General features: G+C 50.2%; 8 protein-coding genes across 10 annotated transcripts; 4 read left to right on the top strand and 4 right to left on the bottom strand.

The window, feature by feature from the left end:
* Positions 1-16: 16 nt before the first annotated feature.
* Positions 17-2579, top strand: LOC111068024 (conserved oligomeric Golgi complex subunit 2). Its single transcript, XM_022357379.2, has 4 exons — positions 17-185; positions 248-1318; positions 1378-2063; positions 2121-2579. The coding sequence occupies exons 1-4, from the start codon at positions 93-95 to the stop codon at positions 2404-2406; spliced, it is 2136 nt and encodes a 711-aa protein (XP_022213071.2). The 5' UTR covers positions 17-92; the 3' UTR covers positions 2407-2579.
* On the bottom strand, positions 2410-4469 carry LOC111068053 (3-hydroxyisobutyryl-CoA hydrolase, mitochondrial). Of its 2 annotated transcripts, XM_022357407.2 has the most exons (4): positions 4358-4469; positions 3398-4288; positions 2968-3239; positions 2410-2650 (listed from the first exon to the last, which is right to left on the bottom strand). In XM_022357407.2, exons 1-4 carry the CDS (start codon positions 4358-4360, stop codon positions 2644-2646), a joined length of 1173 nt encoding a protein of 390 aa, XP_022213099.2. In that variant the 5' UTR covers positions 4361-4469; the 3' UTR covers positions 2410-2643. The 2 variants fall into 2 exon arrangements, with proteins under 2 accessions (XP_022213099.2, XP_022213105.2); XM_022357413.2 differs by having other exon boundaries at positions 2410-3239.
* A 796-nt stretch (positions 4470-5265) lies between these two features.
* Positions 5266-8499, top strand: LOC111068012 (cysteine protease ATG4D). Its single transcript, XM_022357365.2, has 5 exons — positions 5266-6402; positions 6462-6657; positions 6729-6805; positions 6990-7471; positions 7540-8499. The coding sequence occupies exons 1-5, from the start codon at positions 5310-5312 to the stop codon at positions 7840-7842; spliced, it is 2151 nt and encodes a 716-aa protein (XP_022213057.2). The 5' UTR covers positions 5266-5309; the 3' UTR covers positions 7843-8499.
* On the bottom strand, positions 8186-12540 carry LOC111068033 (protein O-mannosyl-transferase TMTC4). Of its 2 annotated transcripts, XM_041596456.1 has the most exons (2): positions 12004-12540; positions 8186-10338 (listed from the first exon to the last, which is right to left on the bottom strand). In XM_041596456.1, exons 1-2 carry the CDS (start codon positions 12460-12462, stop codon positions 8671-8673), a joined length of 2127 nt encoding a protein of 708 aa, XP_041452390.1. In that variant the 5' UTR covers positions 12463-12540; the 3' UTR covers positions 8186-8670. The 2 variants fall into 2 exon arrangements, with proteins under 2 accessions (XP_041452390.1, XP_022213081.2); XM_022357389.2 differs by lacking the exon at positions 12004-12540 and having other exon boundaries at positions 8186-10942.
* LOC121405545 (trafficking protein particle complex subunit 6b-like) lies at positions 11187-11798 on the top strand. Its single transcript, XM_041596457.1, has 2 exons — positions 11187-11289; positions 11355-11798. The coding sequence occupies exons 1-2, from the start codon at positions 11221-11223 to the stop codon at positions 11742-11744; spliced, it is 459 nt and encodes a 152-aa protein (XP_041452391.1). The 5' UTR covers positions 11187-11220; the 3' UTR covers positions 11745-11798.
* A 269-nt stretch (positions 12541-12809) lies between the features above and the next one.
* Positions 12810-13469, top strand: LOC111068094 (trafficking protein particle complex subunit 6b). The gene is made up of 2 exons (XM_022357451.2): positions 12810-12954; positions 13020-13469. The coding sequence occupies exons 1-2, from the start codon at positions 12886-12888 to the stop codon at positions 13407-13409; spliced, it is 459 nt and encodes a 152-aa protein (XP_022213143.2). The 5' UTR covers positions 12810-12885; the 3' UTR covers positions 13410-13469.
* On the bottom strand, positions 13414-14117 carry LOC111068086. Its single transcript, XM_022357442.2, has one exon. The coding sequence runs from the start codon at positions 14112-14114 to the stop codon at positions 13470-13472; it is 645 nt and encodes a 214-aa protein (XP_022213134.2). The 5' UTR covers positions 14115-14117; the 3' UTR covers positions 13414-13469.
* A 245-nt stretch (positions 14118-14362) lies between these two features.
* Positions 14363-15825, bottom strand: LOC111068044 (zinc finger protein 26). The gene is given in 3 exon segments (XM_022357399.2): positions 14363-14948; positions 14951-15368; positions 15436-15825. Coding segments are annotated over 3 exon segments (1326 nt in total). The 5' UTR covers positions 15763-15825; the 3' UTR covers positions 14363-14367.
* Positions 15826-15866: the final 41 nt, after the last annotated feature.

The raw sequence follows: 15866 nt of genomic DNA, 5'->3' as shown, positions 1-15866 counted from the left end.
CGGGTGCGGGCCATCTCCAAAAACCAGGGCTGCACTGGTCGTATGTTCGTGGCAATAAAAAATTACAATTTATTTAATTTAAGACAAACAATATGATTGAGCCGGCCCAAAAGTCCTTTCACCTGGCCACCACAGCCAGCAGCACCGCAGAGAAACTTTGCTTCGACAAAACTGAGTTCATGAAGGTGTGTTATTGCCATTTGAAGTGGGCTCTTCCTCAAACTAGTAAAATTCTTCTTTCGAGCAGGAAAATTTCTCGGTGGACGAATTCCTGCACAAGAATCGCAATGCTCCCAGCTTGGAGCAGCTGCGGGACAACCTGGGTCTGTATTTGAAAGGACTGCGAGCAGCCATGATCGATCTAATCAACGAGGACTACGCTGACTTTGTGAATCTGAGTGCGAATTTGGTGGGACTTGACCAATCCATCGAGACGATTCAGCGGCCCCTGGAACAGTTTCGCAGCGACATCGAGAGCATTCACAGTCTGATTGACGAGAATGTGACGGAGCTGAGGGCCCAGCTTGAGGAGAAGCGGAAGTTGCGTGAGGCCAAACGAAGTCTGCAGAGCCTGAAGAAGGTTTATGAGACGACCGGCAAGCTGCAGGACCTAATCACCCGCAAACTGGATGGCGATCAGCCCGCACAGGCTGTTGATCTGGAACGCGCTGCCCTCGATCTTATACAGCTGAAGTTTAACGAGAAACATTGTTCCAACCACCTCAATGCGGAGCAACAGACGAAAATCCAGCAATTGGAGAAGCAACTGCATCGCCATTTGCGTCGCTTCTTCAACGAGGCACTGGGACAGGCACGAAACTCGGCCCCGGAGCATCTGGAGCGTTGCCTGCGCATCTACATAACCCTCAATGCCTGTGCACAGGCAGAGTGCGTCTTTCGCGAGGATGTCGTGGCGCCGTACATGAACGGAATCATCGGCGAGCAGCAGCTGCAGAACTCGCCCCAGGGTCTGGCTGGCATCTACAGCAAAATTCTGAACTTTATATCGCTGCACATGACCGACTTGCTGCGCCTCACCCTCTACTCGGACAAGCTGGCGGGCTTCAATTTTGTGGTGAACAGCTATTGGTCGGACGTGGAGCAGAGACTGGAGATGCACATGAACTCTATATTCGCTCCGGGTAATTCCGAAGTGTTTTACATAAAATACAAGTGCACCCGCGATTTCCTGGGCAAAATAGAGGAGCTGCTGACCAGCAGCGGCGAGCAGGCGGTAGCCAGCTATCGCCAGCACAAGCAAACAAAGAGCTTCGAGGCGCGTTGGAATCTGCCCGTGTACTTTCAAATATGCTTTCAGGTATGCCTCAGCTTGAATGCCTGTACATTTGTGGATTTAATTATCCTCTCATTCCATAGGAAATTGCTGGGCAATTCGAAGCCAAATTGGAGCCCGTTCTGCAGGATTCCACACTGAATACAAAGCCCAATGCCAATGCCTACCAATTGTCGCCATTCAATGCCGCCAAGGCGGCTGTGACGCGCTGCTGGGCCGAAGGCGTCTACCTGCCCGAAGTGTTTCCCAAATTCTACAAACTGAACGTACAGATAATATTGCGGCTCTCTCGCTGGGTTACCGATGCCATTGCTGTCTCGAAGGCCAGCAGCTTTGCCAAGTCCTACACTCGCCCTCAGTTGCTGATTGCCCTGCACGCGGACATCCGCAAATTGGATGCCTATTTGCCCGAACTGCAGCAGCTTATTGTGCAGTCCGTGCCCCTGCAGCAGCGCACAAAGTTGTTCAGCGATGTGCTGGGCCAATCCATTGGCTCCCTGGCCGATACGCTGGGCGCGCATCTGTCCAGCATACAGAAGACTTTGGTGGAGCTGTTGATCGGCGAATGCGAGACGGAGAATGTGCGCCAGGTGAATGATTTGCCGCGTTTGTATCGCAAGACCAATCGAGAGGTTCCCTCGCGCTGCTCAGGCTATGTGGAGCAGATGCTGCGCCCCCTGAAGGCCTTTGCCACACAACACGAATCCCAGTTGGGAGCTCTGGTGGTGGAGCAGATTCTCTCAGAGGTAGCCAGCCACATCACGAAAGCGTAAGTTGTGAAGAAACTCCACGAAAAACCATTAATTTGCATAACCACCTTTTTTAGGTACTTTAATGTCGTGAGCGATGTCCTTACATCTGTGCAGAAAACTGAAGAATCCTTGCGACGTCTGCGGAATGTCAAGAGCGGTGGTTCTGCAACGCAGGCGGCTGCTGGCAGCTCCGCTGTGATGTCGGACGATGATAAGATACGTCTGCAGTTGCGTGTGGATGTCACCACCTGGAGGCAGGAGCTCTCCAAATTGAATTTCCAGCCCACGCAGATTGATCAACTTCCGCAGCTCACAGATATGGTGGAGGATAGCATAAAGCTAAGGGAGGGACAGGCGTAAACATATACATATATACTCCACTTTATTCTTGCTAAACGATTTCGAATGGTTCTTTAGGCACAATTGGTGTTTCATTTTCAGTTAAGACTACGAATTGTATATAATATGTAGGTATGTATAGGTATATAAACATATATGTATATCATATATAGTATTAAATGCATTAAATTTCACGTTTCGTTTCGTTACGTTCAGTTAGTTGTGTAAATACAGGCGAATATTTCCCCTTCCAGTTGATTATTTGCTGTTGGAATGAGACAGAGAAAAGAAACAGAGATTGCAGAATAAACCATCTAGTTGAGCTGCCAAAAAGTGGCTGCATAAAACCTGAACTTGGTTAACGAAAATATTGCAAAAAAACGGCAGGCAAATAGGTGCAATGGAATGGTATGCATGCCATGCATGCGCTCAGGCACTGCGTTTAAGTAAATGTGCATTAATAAGTTGAGCGGCGCACAAAAAAAGGAAGAAAAACAGAACAGGCGGATTAACAGGCTCAGAAAACAAAAACAAAAAGATAAAGGTTCAAAGGCAACCACGGGGGCGACCTGGCTACATTACAGTTTGAGCTCCTCGGTGTCGGGCAGCTTGCGGAAGAACCATTGCACATGCTCGTCGGTAACCTCCGACAGCTGTGCCGGCTGCCACTTGGGCTGCTGATCCTTGTCGATGAGCAGAGCGCGCACGCCCTCCTTGAAGTCGGCACGATCCTCCAGATGGCGTACGGCCAGCCGATACTCCATAATCAGGCACTGGGTGAGCGAGAGCTGGGAGCCGAGCTCCAGCTGGCGATACGTGACTTTCAGCGATGTGGGGGACATCTTGCACAGGGTCTAAAATGGAAATAGAAAATCGATCGTTAATCAAGTGCTAATTTATGTGAGGTCGTTGCTAATTGGCTGAGAACACTCGTAATTTAAATATTTATGCGCTAAAAGCGGGACGGAAGGTTCGATTTTCCCATCTAATTAACAGGTGGCTGGGTACTTACCCCCAGCGTCTTTTTGGCCCAATCGCTGCCATCGTTTTGCAGATTCTCGAGTATGCCCTCCACCGAATCCGCCGCAAAGTTCTTGTTGATCTGCTCCAGCACTGGCTGCAGCGAAAAGGGTTTCTCCGGCTGCGTGTGGAACTTTTCCAGCAGCTCTGGGACATCATCCGCATCGGGGCAGTTGAGCAGCGCCGTCTCCAGTTCGGGAATCTTGCTGCTGTCGCAATAGTGGGTGGCAATGCCCGCGTAAAAGGCGTCTGCACCGCGTAGGCGATAGCCCGTGAGTCCCAGGTACAATCCGAGTTTGCCCTGCAGGCGGGGCAGAAAGTAGGAGCCGCCGACATCGGGGAACAGGCCAATGGCCGTCTCGGGCATGGCAAACATTGTCCGGTCTGTGGCCACACGATACTTTCCATGGACACTCAGACCCACGCCACCGCCCATGGTGATGCCGTCGATGATGGCGATGTAGGGTATCTTGTAGTTGCCGATCAGGGCATTCGTGGTGTACTCCTCCCTGAAGAAGCTCTTCGACTCGTCCGTGGGCCCAGCCTCGACCAGGGCACGCACATCGCCACCCGCACAGAAGGCCTTGTCGCCGGTGCCTTTGATGATCAGCAGGGACTTGGACTTTTCACACTTTTTCAGATGCTTGTAGATCTTGCGCACCATCTCCAGATTGATTGCATTCAAGGCCTTGGGACGGTTCAGTATGATCATGCCCTTGTTGGATGACTCCGTGGCCAGCACGGAGGAGGAGGACTGGCGAGCCGACTGCTGCGGGTGGACCATCATCGGCTGCACCTTGGTTGCTATCACTGCCGCTGATCCACCGATGAGAGGCAGTTGGCGTTGACCGAACGTGTAGACCAACCTTTGAATTGGATTTTGCTGTGCACGCGCGCACGTTTAACTTTCGCTTTATTTATTTTCGCTTACTTTGAAATTTGCATTACATACCATTTTTGCGTGTGTTTTGGTTCTGTTCCCGTCCGTGTCCCAAGTTCAATTTGAGTTGCGCAATACGCGAAAAGCTCCAGGCTCCACCACACACAGCTGTGCTTCGCAAAACATCAGAGCTGACAGTTAAGTTTTTTTCAAGCCATCACAACTTGTAAGCTACTTTCAATTACGTTTTGGCTCAGTTTTGGGCATATGGCAGGTATTTAATCACTTAAAATAAAATATTGGGGAGCCCAGGATATGCCTGGGGAAGAGCGGCCCCAGCCGAAGAAGTCCATTTTATTAACTTTAAACAAAACCAAGCAGCGGTCTGAGCAGTGTAACCGTTCGGAATGCAGTGCACATCTCTGGTCACACTACTGGCCGCTTGAAGAATATATAACATTTGTTTGCTGGCAAACAGTTTTTTGACCATATTTTATAAATAATCAAATGAAAATGATTAACTTCAAATTAGCAAATCTTTTGGGAATATATTTATTGTTCGGATAAAATTACTTGATCAGTGCTGAGAGTTCTAGTTGGCTAGTAATTCTAAGCCGAATACCATAATCGAGGAATATCAACGCAACGCAAAGAAAGGCCCTTTGAAAATGAGTACTTAAAATTGGCAAATTATTTGGAATGTTGGATGTGCACTGGCAGTCATTACTGCACCCAGCAAGAGTGGTCCATTCAACACCAAACCGAAGCCTGTTACGCTCTGATCCCAGACAGAAACGCAGCCAATCCTCGCAATATCGCAGTACACTGCTATCGCGTTTATATGCGAATAAATTTCTTATAAGGAAAACAAGAAGCAATTGTATTGTCGTGTGTTGTTGTGTAGTTTACCTTTATCTTTATCTGTCAACAAATAAACGGTGAGTAAACATTTGTAATTAGCACGCCCGGCCGCTAGGCCGATCAGTTCAGCCAGGGCCAGCCAGTGGCTCGCACTGCCATTGCCATGCCCCAGTTCTTTAAGTTTTCGAAGCGGCGAACAAAGCGACGTAGTTCATCCAATTCTGATTTTGTTTTCATATCGCCCCCTCCGACGACGACGCCGCAGATGAACTATGACGGCCTGCTGTCCAAGCTGACGGAGGACAAACTGATGCTCTTCGATACGGGGGAAGGAGCCATTGTTGAGGGCGGACGTTGTACGCAGGATGGGCCGCAGTCGCTGCCACTTGTGGAGGATGGCGCCATCGAGGAGGAGCAGGCAGCGCCGATACAAACGATTCCACGCACCGTGTTTGCCGTACCCCGTGCCCCATCGCCTTCCCCCGTTAGCACATCGAGTGCGAATTTGAACCTCAAAGCGGAAAGTGCTGCGACAGCGACACCACAGCGTAAAATATCGACGTCATCACGTTTCATGAACGCCTTCACTCAGCTATATAGCGGCGGCAGCGGCGGCAACAGTTCCAGCTGCGGTCACGTGGAGCAGCAGCAGCAGCACCACCACCAACACCAGCACCATCACAGCGAAGACCCCGACCTGGCCGCCAATCGTACGCCAACGAAGGGCATGGAGTCCAAACTGGTGGCCATGTGGCACAACGTCAAGTACGGCTGGAGCGGCAAGATTAGGCAAACGAGCTTCTCAAAGGAGCAGCCGGTGTGGCTCCTAGGACGATGCTATCATCGACGTTTCACGCCCCCCGTCAGCATGGAGAGCTCGACCACGGAGCTGCTGCTGCCCAGCGGCTCAGATTCGACGCCCGACCATGCCACATCCGCCTTCGATAGCATACAAGCCACCTCGACCACCGCCTCGTCCCTGTATCCCGCACTGAATCCGCAGCAAGTCGATGAGATTGTTGTGCCCCAGGAGCTGGGCATGGATGCGGTCGAGAATCAGGTGGGAGAACAGCCCTGGGAGGAGGGCATCGAGGGCTTTCGTCGCGATTTTTACAGTCGCGTTTGGATGACCTATCGCCGGGAGTTTCCCATCATGAATGGCTCCAACTACACCTCGGACTGTGGCTGGGGCTGCATGCTGCGCAGCGGCCAAATGCTCTTGGCTCAGGGTCTGATTTGTCACTTTTTGGGACGCAGTAAGTGGAGCGGAAATCACTTAACTAAACGGATTCTAAAGCATTTATTTTACATGCAGCCTGGCGCTATGATTCGGACTCGCAGCTGCACTCCACATACGAGGATAATATGCATAAGAAGATCATCAAGTGGTTCGGGGACAGCTCCTCAAAGAGCAGCCCCTTCTCCATACACGCACTGGTGCGCCTGGGCGAAACGCTGGGCAAGAAGCCAGGCGACTGGTATGGTCCGGCCTCCGTCTCCTACTTGTTAAAGTGAGTGCAGTGCCATAAATCGATCCATAACGGCATGGTTTATGGCATGATATTTTCATACTTTATTATAGACACGCCTTGGAGCATGCCGCTCAGGAGAATGCAGACTTTGACAATATCAGCGTTTACGTGGCCAAGGATTGCACGAGTGAGTATCAGACCTTAAGCTGGATCGATAGTTGCCATGAACAAATAGATATGATATGGAATACGCATCCATCGAACCGCCAGTCGAGTGACTAATTGTCATTACTCATGAAGGGGGGGGCCTGCCTGCCTGATAGAGTCACATTCATTTGATAAGCGTATCTATTTACGTATCTGCCTTTCAGTCTATATGCAAGACATTGAGGATCAGTGCAGCATTCCAGAGCCAGCCCCCAAACCGCATGTGCCTTGGCAGCAAACGAAGCGACCGCAGCCGGAGGCGGCACCCAAGCAGGAGCCACACCAACAGCACTGGAAATCTCTCATTGTTCTCGTACCGCTGCGCCTGGGCAGCGACAAACTGAATCCGGTGTATGCCCACTGCCTGAAGCTGCTGCTGAGCACCGAACACTGTCTGGGCATCATTGGGGGCAAGCCCAAACATTCGCTGTACTTTGTGGGTTTCCAGGAGGACAGACTCATCCATTTGGATCCGCACTACTGCCAGGAGATGGTGGATGTCAATCAGGAGCACTTTTCGCTGCATTCCTTCCACTGCAAGTCGGCGCGCAAGCTAAAGGTCAGCAAAATGGATCCCAGCTGCTGCATTGGCTTCTACTGTGCCACCAAAACGGATTTTGACAGCTTTATGGAGAGCGTGCAGCTGGTAGGCATTCCCTAGCCACTATCTGCAAAGCCCTATAATTAATTAATTAATTTTTACCGCTTTTGCAGTATCTGCATCCTATGCGCTGTGCCTCGGGTGCTACTGTGGATAAGATGACGGGCAGCCAGCACCAGGCGTCGCACCAGGCGGCGGAACAGTCCATGGAAATGAACTATCCGCTGTTTTCATTCTCGCGCGGTCGCTGCTTGGATCATGAACGCGACGAGATGAGCGATTCACTATACAAGCCGCTCATTAAGCAGGTGGCAGTGCTCACACAGGAGCTGGGTGCCCAGCTCTTGCCGCCACATCACGGCCACTTTGACCAAGATCAGGATGATAGCGAAAGCGAAGAGTTTGTGCTGCTGTAGATGATTACGTTTGCCGTGCAAGCTGTGTTATTTACTCAATTATTTGTTTGCTCTCGCTCGTTTGCCCAACAGGAACAGAACAGAACAGAACCAACCCGCCCCCTGGTATCTCAAACACAAAGACTTTTGTTATACATTAATACACATCAAACGCATATAGTATATGTATCTGCGCATCTGTATCTGTAGTATATAGTCAACACTGAACACACACTCCTAATCTCTCTTACGCATTGTCTCGCATTTCTCACTCTGCCAAATGTTCCAAGCTTTTTTCCATTTGTGTTATAGCAGCGCCCCAAAACGGATGATCTGTGTATCTGCGTATGTGGCGGTGCTTGTCTTTATTTTATGTTTTTATTTTTTTATTCTTATATTTATATATGTATACATATGTATGTATGTGTAATTCGCGGTATTATTATGTTTAATCACGAATCTTGAATGGAATTGAATAGATAGTTTTCTTAGCGTACATACACCAGCGTTTCCTGGTTAGATCCTTATGTTCTAGTTCTAGTTGTTAGTTAAATTATGTACCAATCCAATGTAAGTCTCCCATCCCATACCATCCATCATTATTGTGTTTTAAAAGAGAATAATTGTATATACCCTTGTGGAAATCAATAAATAAATTATCCTAAATATACATAAATACTGTGTACAATTGATATGCGGAGTGGGGTTAGGTAAGTGGGAGGGATAAGTGCCTCTAGCTATGAGTATCTCTGGTGTTTTCTTAATTCTAGGATCTGGGACTAGTAGTCACTGAAAGAACCACACAACCGCAGTTCCTGCTCAGGTTTAAGGTATTCCCTTTCTAGGATTTTACCTAGCGTTTACCTGTGCCTCACGCTCCAGCCGCTTCAACAGCTTGGACAGATTCTCTCGTGCGGTCGTGGCCCTGGAGCCGTTGATGCTTATCGCCGTACGATATGCCTCAATGGCCTCCTGCACCTTGTCCCAGCGATGGTAGAGCACCCCCAGATTCGAGTAGTACAGCATATTGTGCGGATCCAGCTGAATCACACGCTTGTAAAGTGTCTCCGCCTCGACATAGTGCTTCAGTTTGCCCAACACATTGGCGCGTATAAAGAGGATGCTCATCTCGTTGGGCAAATGCCGCAGGGCCTGATCCGAGATGCGCAGAGCATCGTCATACAGCGACCGATTGTCGAGCATGGTCAAGATGTTGGCCCAGGCCTTTGGCTGGCGCGGATTCAGCGTGACGGCGTGCTGCCAGTGCTGCAGCGCTTCGGCATAGAGTTTCTGCTCCAAATAGAGATTCCCAATGTTGTAGTAGCAGACGGCAAAGTTGGCTCTGTAGGAGAGAGCCTTCTCATAGCTGGTCTTTGCCTGGTCGTACTTCCTCTGGGCCGATTGGACAATGCCCAGATTCATCCAGGCGGCGGGGAACGCCGGCAAGACCTGCAGGGCCATGCGAATATACTTTTCAGCCGTCTGCAGCTGTCCATGCTCCCGGTAGAGATTGCCCAGATTCATCAGAGCTGCCTCATACTCGGGATGCAGTTCGATGGCATAGTGATAGTGCTGAAAGGCCTTCGTGTTGTTGCCCGTGTCCGTGGCCAGGCGGGCGATGTTGTAGTGCACCTTGGCATTGTCGGGGCACACCTCCAGCGCGGACTTGAACAGCTGATCCTCGTTGAGCCAGTCGGTTGCCCGCTGACGTGTCCGCACCATCATCACAGCAAAGAGGAGCATCAGCAGAGCCTGCAGGAGAGTGCGCCAGAAGGTCTTGTGGATGTTGTAGTCGTACCAATAGAGGAATCCGTAGATGGACAGCAAACAGAAGCCAATCGAGGGCACGTACAGCGTCCTCTCGGCTATCACAAATCCCACGCGAATGATGCCCGAGGCGGGCAGAAATGGAATGATCATCAGACCCAGGCCGAGCATCATGCCCGGCAGGCGGCGGAAGTTAATCAGGGCCGTCAGCAAGATGGAGTAAAACCCAATGACGCCCTGCAGCCGCAGGTCCCAAATGCTGGTCACCAGCTTCACACAGCCCAGGGCCCAGTCGTAGCACAGCCAGTGGGGGCAGAGCATCAGCCAGATGTTCATGACCAGCAGATACTGCTGGGAGAGCACCCGCGTGAGGATGTGGTCGTTGTGGGCAATGGGATTGTCCACTTCCTTGAACTGGGGCGACTCAAAGTTCTGCCACCAGAGGCGAGCCGTCAGCAGGGCCGATGTGCCCAGGATGTAGACAATGTAGCTGATGCGCGTGCGCAATATTTTGGCCTGATCCTTGAGCGGCAGGTGGTAGTAGCCGTTCTGAAAGTAGTCCATCAGCACACAGGACATGGGTATGGTCACGGCCGACTCCTTGAACAGCATCCCGATCGCCGTGAGTGAGAGTATCAGGCAAATGCTGTGGGGACTGTGCTTCCCCGCATTGGCCACCGTCAGGAGCAGGCAGAGCAGATGGATCATGCCAAACATTAGCTCCGCACGGCCCACAATTCCCGACACCGCCTCCGTGTGGATGGGATGGGCGGCAAACAGAGCCGCCGATATGATGGCCCACCGCTCGCCGTTGATCTCCACCACATACAGCGATCGGACCAGTCGCCACAGCAGCAGCGTATTCACACAGTGCAGCAGGAGATTCAGGAACTTCATGTGTGCCGCCGTCAAGCCCAGTAGGGCATATTCGCAGTGGAACATGAGCGTCGTAAGCGGTCGGAAGGACTTGTGGGAATCGGAGCTGAGCAGCGATGCTCCCCAAAAGTCATGCGTGAAGATGGCCGTCCAGTTGGTGGGCAGTGCATTCACATCCTTGTTCTTCACAATCGCCACCGTATCATCGAAAACAAACTCGGATCCACTCAGACCCCCGCAGCCGTAGCAGATCAGGCACATTAAAACCAATATCGACTGGCATACCATGCTGTGCAGCGCGGTGCTCTGCCCGAGAAGACCGACGCACAACATTTTCAAGTTTTAATTGGTATTTTTGTTAGTTTTAATTCACTTTATGTACATTTTAATGTTTGCGGCGTTTTGCATACATTTTTTTTGTTGTGGCTCCCGCTCCACCCACAAAACGAACAGTGATGACAATTTGGCTTGAAAAAGTACAGCCTTAAACGATAGCTAAAAAAAACGAATTTATTTTGCTGCTCACTCTATCCCTTTGAATTACTCCATCTCAGATCTGTATCTTTCTATCATGTCTCAAATATTTAATTTATTTGATTGAGTGGATATTATTTATACGCAGTTGTCAACTGTGGCCAATAAAAAGCCAACACTGCCAGCACTGTCTTGGCCTTTTCATTCGCATGTTAACGTCGCCGTCAGCTGTTCCACCTTCAACTGCAAACAAATCTGAGAAAATATTTTTCTGTTCTTAAAATGTCGGAGGAAATACTGTTTGATTGCCTGCATGCTGAGATAGTCAACTATTGTCTGGACAGCAACAAGGTGCGTGTTAACAAATCAATCAACAGCCCTCAAATATCAATTATTAACTTTGTTCCGCCCCACAGGAGAACGACCTGGCCACTTTGGAGTACATTGGCTTCACCACAGGATATCGTTTGATTGAGCGCCTTACACGCGAGGTGGCGCGGTTCAAGGATGAGCTGGAGACCATGAAATTCATCTGCACCGATTTCTGGACCCTGATCTACAAGAAACAGGTGGACAACTTGCGGACAAACAATCACGGCATGTATGTGGTGCAGGACAAGTCATTCCGTTTCCTAACACGCATCTCGCCGGGCACCAAGCAGCTGGAACATGCGCCCAAATTTGTGGCCTTTACCTGCGGCCTGGTGCGCGGAGCCATCAGCAATCTGGGCATCAACAGCACCGTCACCGCCGAGGTACAGAGCATACCGGCCTGTAAATTCCACATAGAAGTGAACAGGAGCTAGAGTATAGTGATAATGTGGGGTGGTTTATTTTGCTTAAAATTAAAGTTACTATTACTATTATCCGTTTGTCTGCAGTCGTTTTGGCATTTGAGATTTTGTTCTGCGAGACTTGTTGTTCTTTGGTGGCAAGTCGGCATTCCAGGCAATCGGACACATCTGCCACCAGGCAAAGGCGACACTTGGTGTGGCCACAGCTGTCGGTGACCAAGCGATTCTGTCCAGTTGCTTCGCAGTCGCAGCGATAAATTCCCGACACCGCCTCCGTGTGGATGGGATGGGCGGCAAACAGAGCCGCCGATATGATGGCCCACCGCTCGCCGTTGATCTCCACCACATACAGCGATCGGACCAGTCGCCACAGCAGCAGCGTATTCACACAGTGCAGCAGGAGATTCAGGAACTTCATGTGTGCCGCCGTCAAGCCCAGTAGGGCATATTCGCAGTGGAACATGAGCGTCGTAAGCGGTCGGAAGGACTTGTGGGAATCGGAGCTGAGCAGCGATGCTCCCCAAAAGTCATGCGTGAAGATGGCCGTCCAGTTGGTGGGCAGTGCATTCACATCCTTGTTCTTCACAATCGCCACCGTATCATCGAAAACAAACTCGGATCCACTCAGACCCCCGCAGCCGTAGCAGATCAGGCACATTAAAACCAATATCGACTGGCATACCATGCTGTGCAGCGCGGTGCTCTGCCCGAGAAGACCGACGCACAACATTTTCAAGTTTTAATTGGTATTTTTGTTAGTTTTAATTCACTTTATGTACATTTTAATGTTTGCGGCGTTTTGCATACATTTTTTTGTTGTGGCTCCCGCTCCACCCACAAAACGAACAGTGATGACAATTTGGCTTGAAAAAGTACAGCCTTAAACGATAGCTAAAAAAAACGAATTTATTTTGCTGCTCACTCTATCCCTTTGAATTACTCCATCTCAGATCTGTATCTTTCTATCATGTCTCCAATATTTAATTTATTTGATTGAGTGGATATTATTTATACGCAGTTGTCAACTGTTGGCCAATAAAAAGCCAACACTGCCAGCACTGTCTTGGCCTTTTCATTCGCATGTTAACGTCGCCGTCAGCTGTTCCACCTTCCACTGCAAACAAATCTGAGAAAATATTTTTCTGTTCTTAAAATGTCGGAGGAAATACTGTTTGATTGCCTGCATGCTGAGATAGTCAACTATTGTCTGGACAGCAACAAGGTGCGTGTTAACAAATCAATCAACAGCCCTCAAATATCAATTATTAACTTTGTTCCGCCCCACAGGAGAACGACCTGGCCACTTTGGAGTACATTGGCTTCACCACAGGATATCGTTTGATTGAGCGCCTTACACGCGAGGTGGCGCGGTTCAAGGATGAGCTGGAGACCATGAAATTCATCTGCACCGATTTCTGGACCCTGATCTACAAGAAACAGGTGGACAACTTGCGGACAAACAATCACGGCATGTATGTGGTGCAGGACAAGTCAAATCGTTTCCTAACACGCATCTCGCCGGGCACCAAGCAGCTGGAACATGCGCCCAAATTTGTGGCCTTTACCTGCGGCCTGGTGCGCGGAGCCCTCAGCAATCTGGGCATCAACAGCACCGTCACCGCCGAGGTACAGAGCATACCGGCCTGTAAATTCCACATAGAAGTGAACAGGAGCTAGAGTATAGTGATAATGTGGGGTGGTTTATTTTGCTTAAAATTAAAGTTACTATTAACTAGATTATGCTACTTTTTCATAGAACGCCACGACATTTCGGTCAGTCCAGTCGAGGCGCTCCCGCAGAATCCACCCATCGGTGGGCAGCTGCGGCTGAATGGGATTCGGATCTGTATGTATGCCAAGGGCTGGCTGTGGCCCTATCAATATCAGCCACTTGCCCCGATATATTCGCAGGTAGTCGAGAAAAGCCCGACGATTGTTAAAGTAACAGAAGAGCATCGCACAAGGTGGAGCATCGTTGCAGCAATTGCTCAAGAAACTGGCATCCAGTTGGCTTGGACTGGCTGCATCTTCCACATAGTTCAGCGGAATGAAACTGCGCACGGAATACTTGCTCTGCCACCAATTTCGATCGACTTCCAGGCCGTGCATGCTGATTCTCTGCCCACCGGCTGCGGCCATCAGCCATTCCAGTAGACCACTGCCACAGCCAATGCTCAGAATGCGCTGGATGTGATGCTTGGCCAGAAAATGATTGTAATTATCCAAGTCCACCGATGTGGGCCATATCCAGAGTAGCTTGCGCTTCAGCTGCTGCTCCAGCGAGTCGCCAAGGGAAAGCAGTTTACGCCAACTGCCCGAGGCCCCATTCGTTAGGTAATAGATCTCACGCAGCGACTCGAGTTCCGATTGCTCGTCGAACATATTGAATACTGATATTTGGTAATACTCGAAGACTCTTCAGCGGACTGTCTTCCGATAGCATGAGAACTTGGCATTGACGTCGAGGCTAGCAGGCAGCACGCGGAAATATGGCGAGCGGCCAACTAGATGCTGGTGACGGTGACGTTTTGTGGGCATCTTTCCCAGCACTTATTCCTAATCACTAATAAATCAAGGGCCATCTGCCAAAAAGGGTGGCAGACAGCCTCATAATTAGAATATCATTAGAATTCGATCAATTTGTGTGCTCGTTTTCATACGAGTATTTGAAATTCTTGCGCCAGTGCATTTCGCTAAAATTGGAGGTGCTGTGGCCCGGGCCACGCTGCTGCTGACGTTGCTCCTGCATTGCGGCGGTGGCATCTTGTCCCGTGGATACCTCCTCCTCTATGCTCAACTCATTCGAGTACTCTTCGTTGTCCAAATCCAAGATGATCTTACGATAGAGCTTAACATTTTGCTTCTGCATTGCATCTGGCAGGGGTTTCACTGTGTCCTGCTGCTGCTGTTCCAGCCGCACTTCGGGCAGGTCCACTGGCAGCACAACTGGCTCCACATTGCCCACGCTCTTAATGACGCTGTTGTACCGCAGACTCTCGGCTGGGGTCTCCTCAGCAGCAGAAGGCTCGAATGCACTCGATGGAGTTATGATTTCCACGCAGCTCTCGAATGCAACGCCTGGATGCATGGAGCGAAGGTGGCGGTGCATGTTATCCCGACGATTGACTGTGACCTCGCACTGGGTGCAGCGATAGCGCTCGACAGTCTTGTGTTGTCGCAAATGGCGGGCCAGTGCATCCGCATCGTTGTAGCTCTTCCACACAGGGGACAGGGCTGGCGCTCGCGCATCGAGTGACGCTTCATATGCAACCTGAGCGTGGACTGGCGCAGGAATGACTTCTGGCAAACTTTACACTTGTGTCGCGAGCTGTTCTGGTCGTGCTTCAGGCGATGCTGCTTCAGATTCGCCTTGTTCTGGAAGATCTTCGCGCAAGTCTCGCATTTGTACGGAAATCCGTGATCTGTGTGCGCCACCAAATGATCCTTGAGTGTGCTCGGACAGCGGAAAACCTTGTGGCAGTGATCACAGGCATGCTGCTCATTTTTGTGGATGCGCATGTGACGCTGCAGGACGTTTGGCTGCTTAAATTTTTTGCCACAAATGCTGCAGGAATACTTTGATTGGCTGACGTGATTGTTCAGATGGTACTTTAAATGCGAGTGGGTTGCAAAGCGCTATTGGGGAAAGAAGAATCATCCAATTATAATATTTTTAAAGGGCAAAAAACCGCCAGCCACTTACGCGGTTGCATTGCTTGCAGCAGAACTTCTTGAGCAGATCGTTGCCGCAGGCAAGATGGTAGTACTGTTGGGTGCGGCTGCGGAAATCCTTCTTGCATACGGTGCAGTGATAGCCCTGATCCGTGATGGTTATCCGTTTGTCTGCAGTCGTTTTGGCATTTGAGATTTTGTTCTGCGAGACTTGTTGTTCTTTGGTGGCAAGTCGGCATTCCAGGCAATCGGACACATCTGCCACCAGGCAAAGGCGACACTTGGTGTGGCCACAGCTGTCGGTGACCAAGCGATTCTGTCCAGTTGCTTCGCAGTCGCAGCGTGGACATTTCCCCATCACATCACATTTATCACAAATAATTCAAACAACGAAAAGTGCAGCCTGCAGGCCATGCACAGTCTCTTCTTCTTCTAGAAGGGCAACCAGCTGACTGTCGCTGC

Source organism: Drosophila obscura, unplaced genomic scaffold (assembly GCF_018151105.1).
Source record: "Drosophila obscura isolate BZ-5 IFL unplaced genomic scaffold, ASM1815110v1 contig_150, whole genome shotgun sequence".
Classification (NCBI taxonomy): Eukaryota; Metazoa; Arthropoda; class Insecta; order Diptera; family Drosophilidae; genus Drosophila; species Drosophila obscura.
This window is presented reverse-complemented; position numbering and strand designations above follow the sequence as displayed.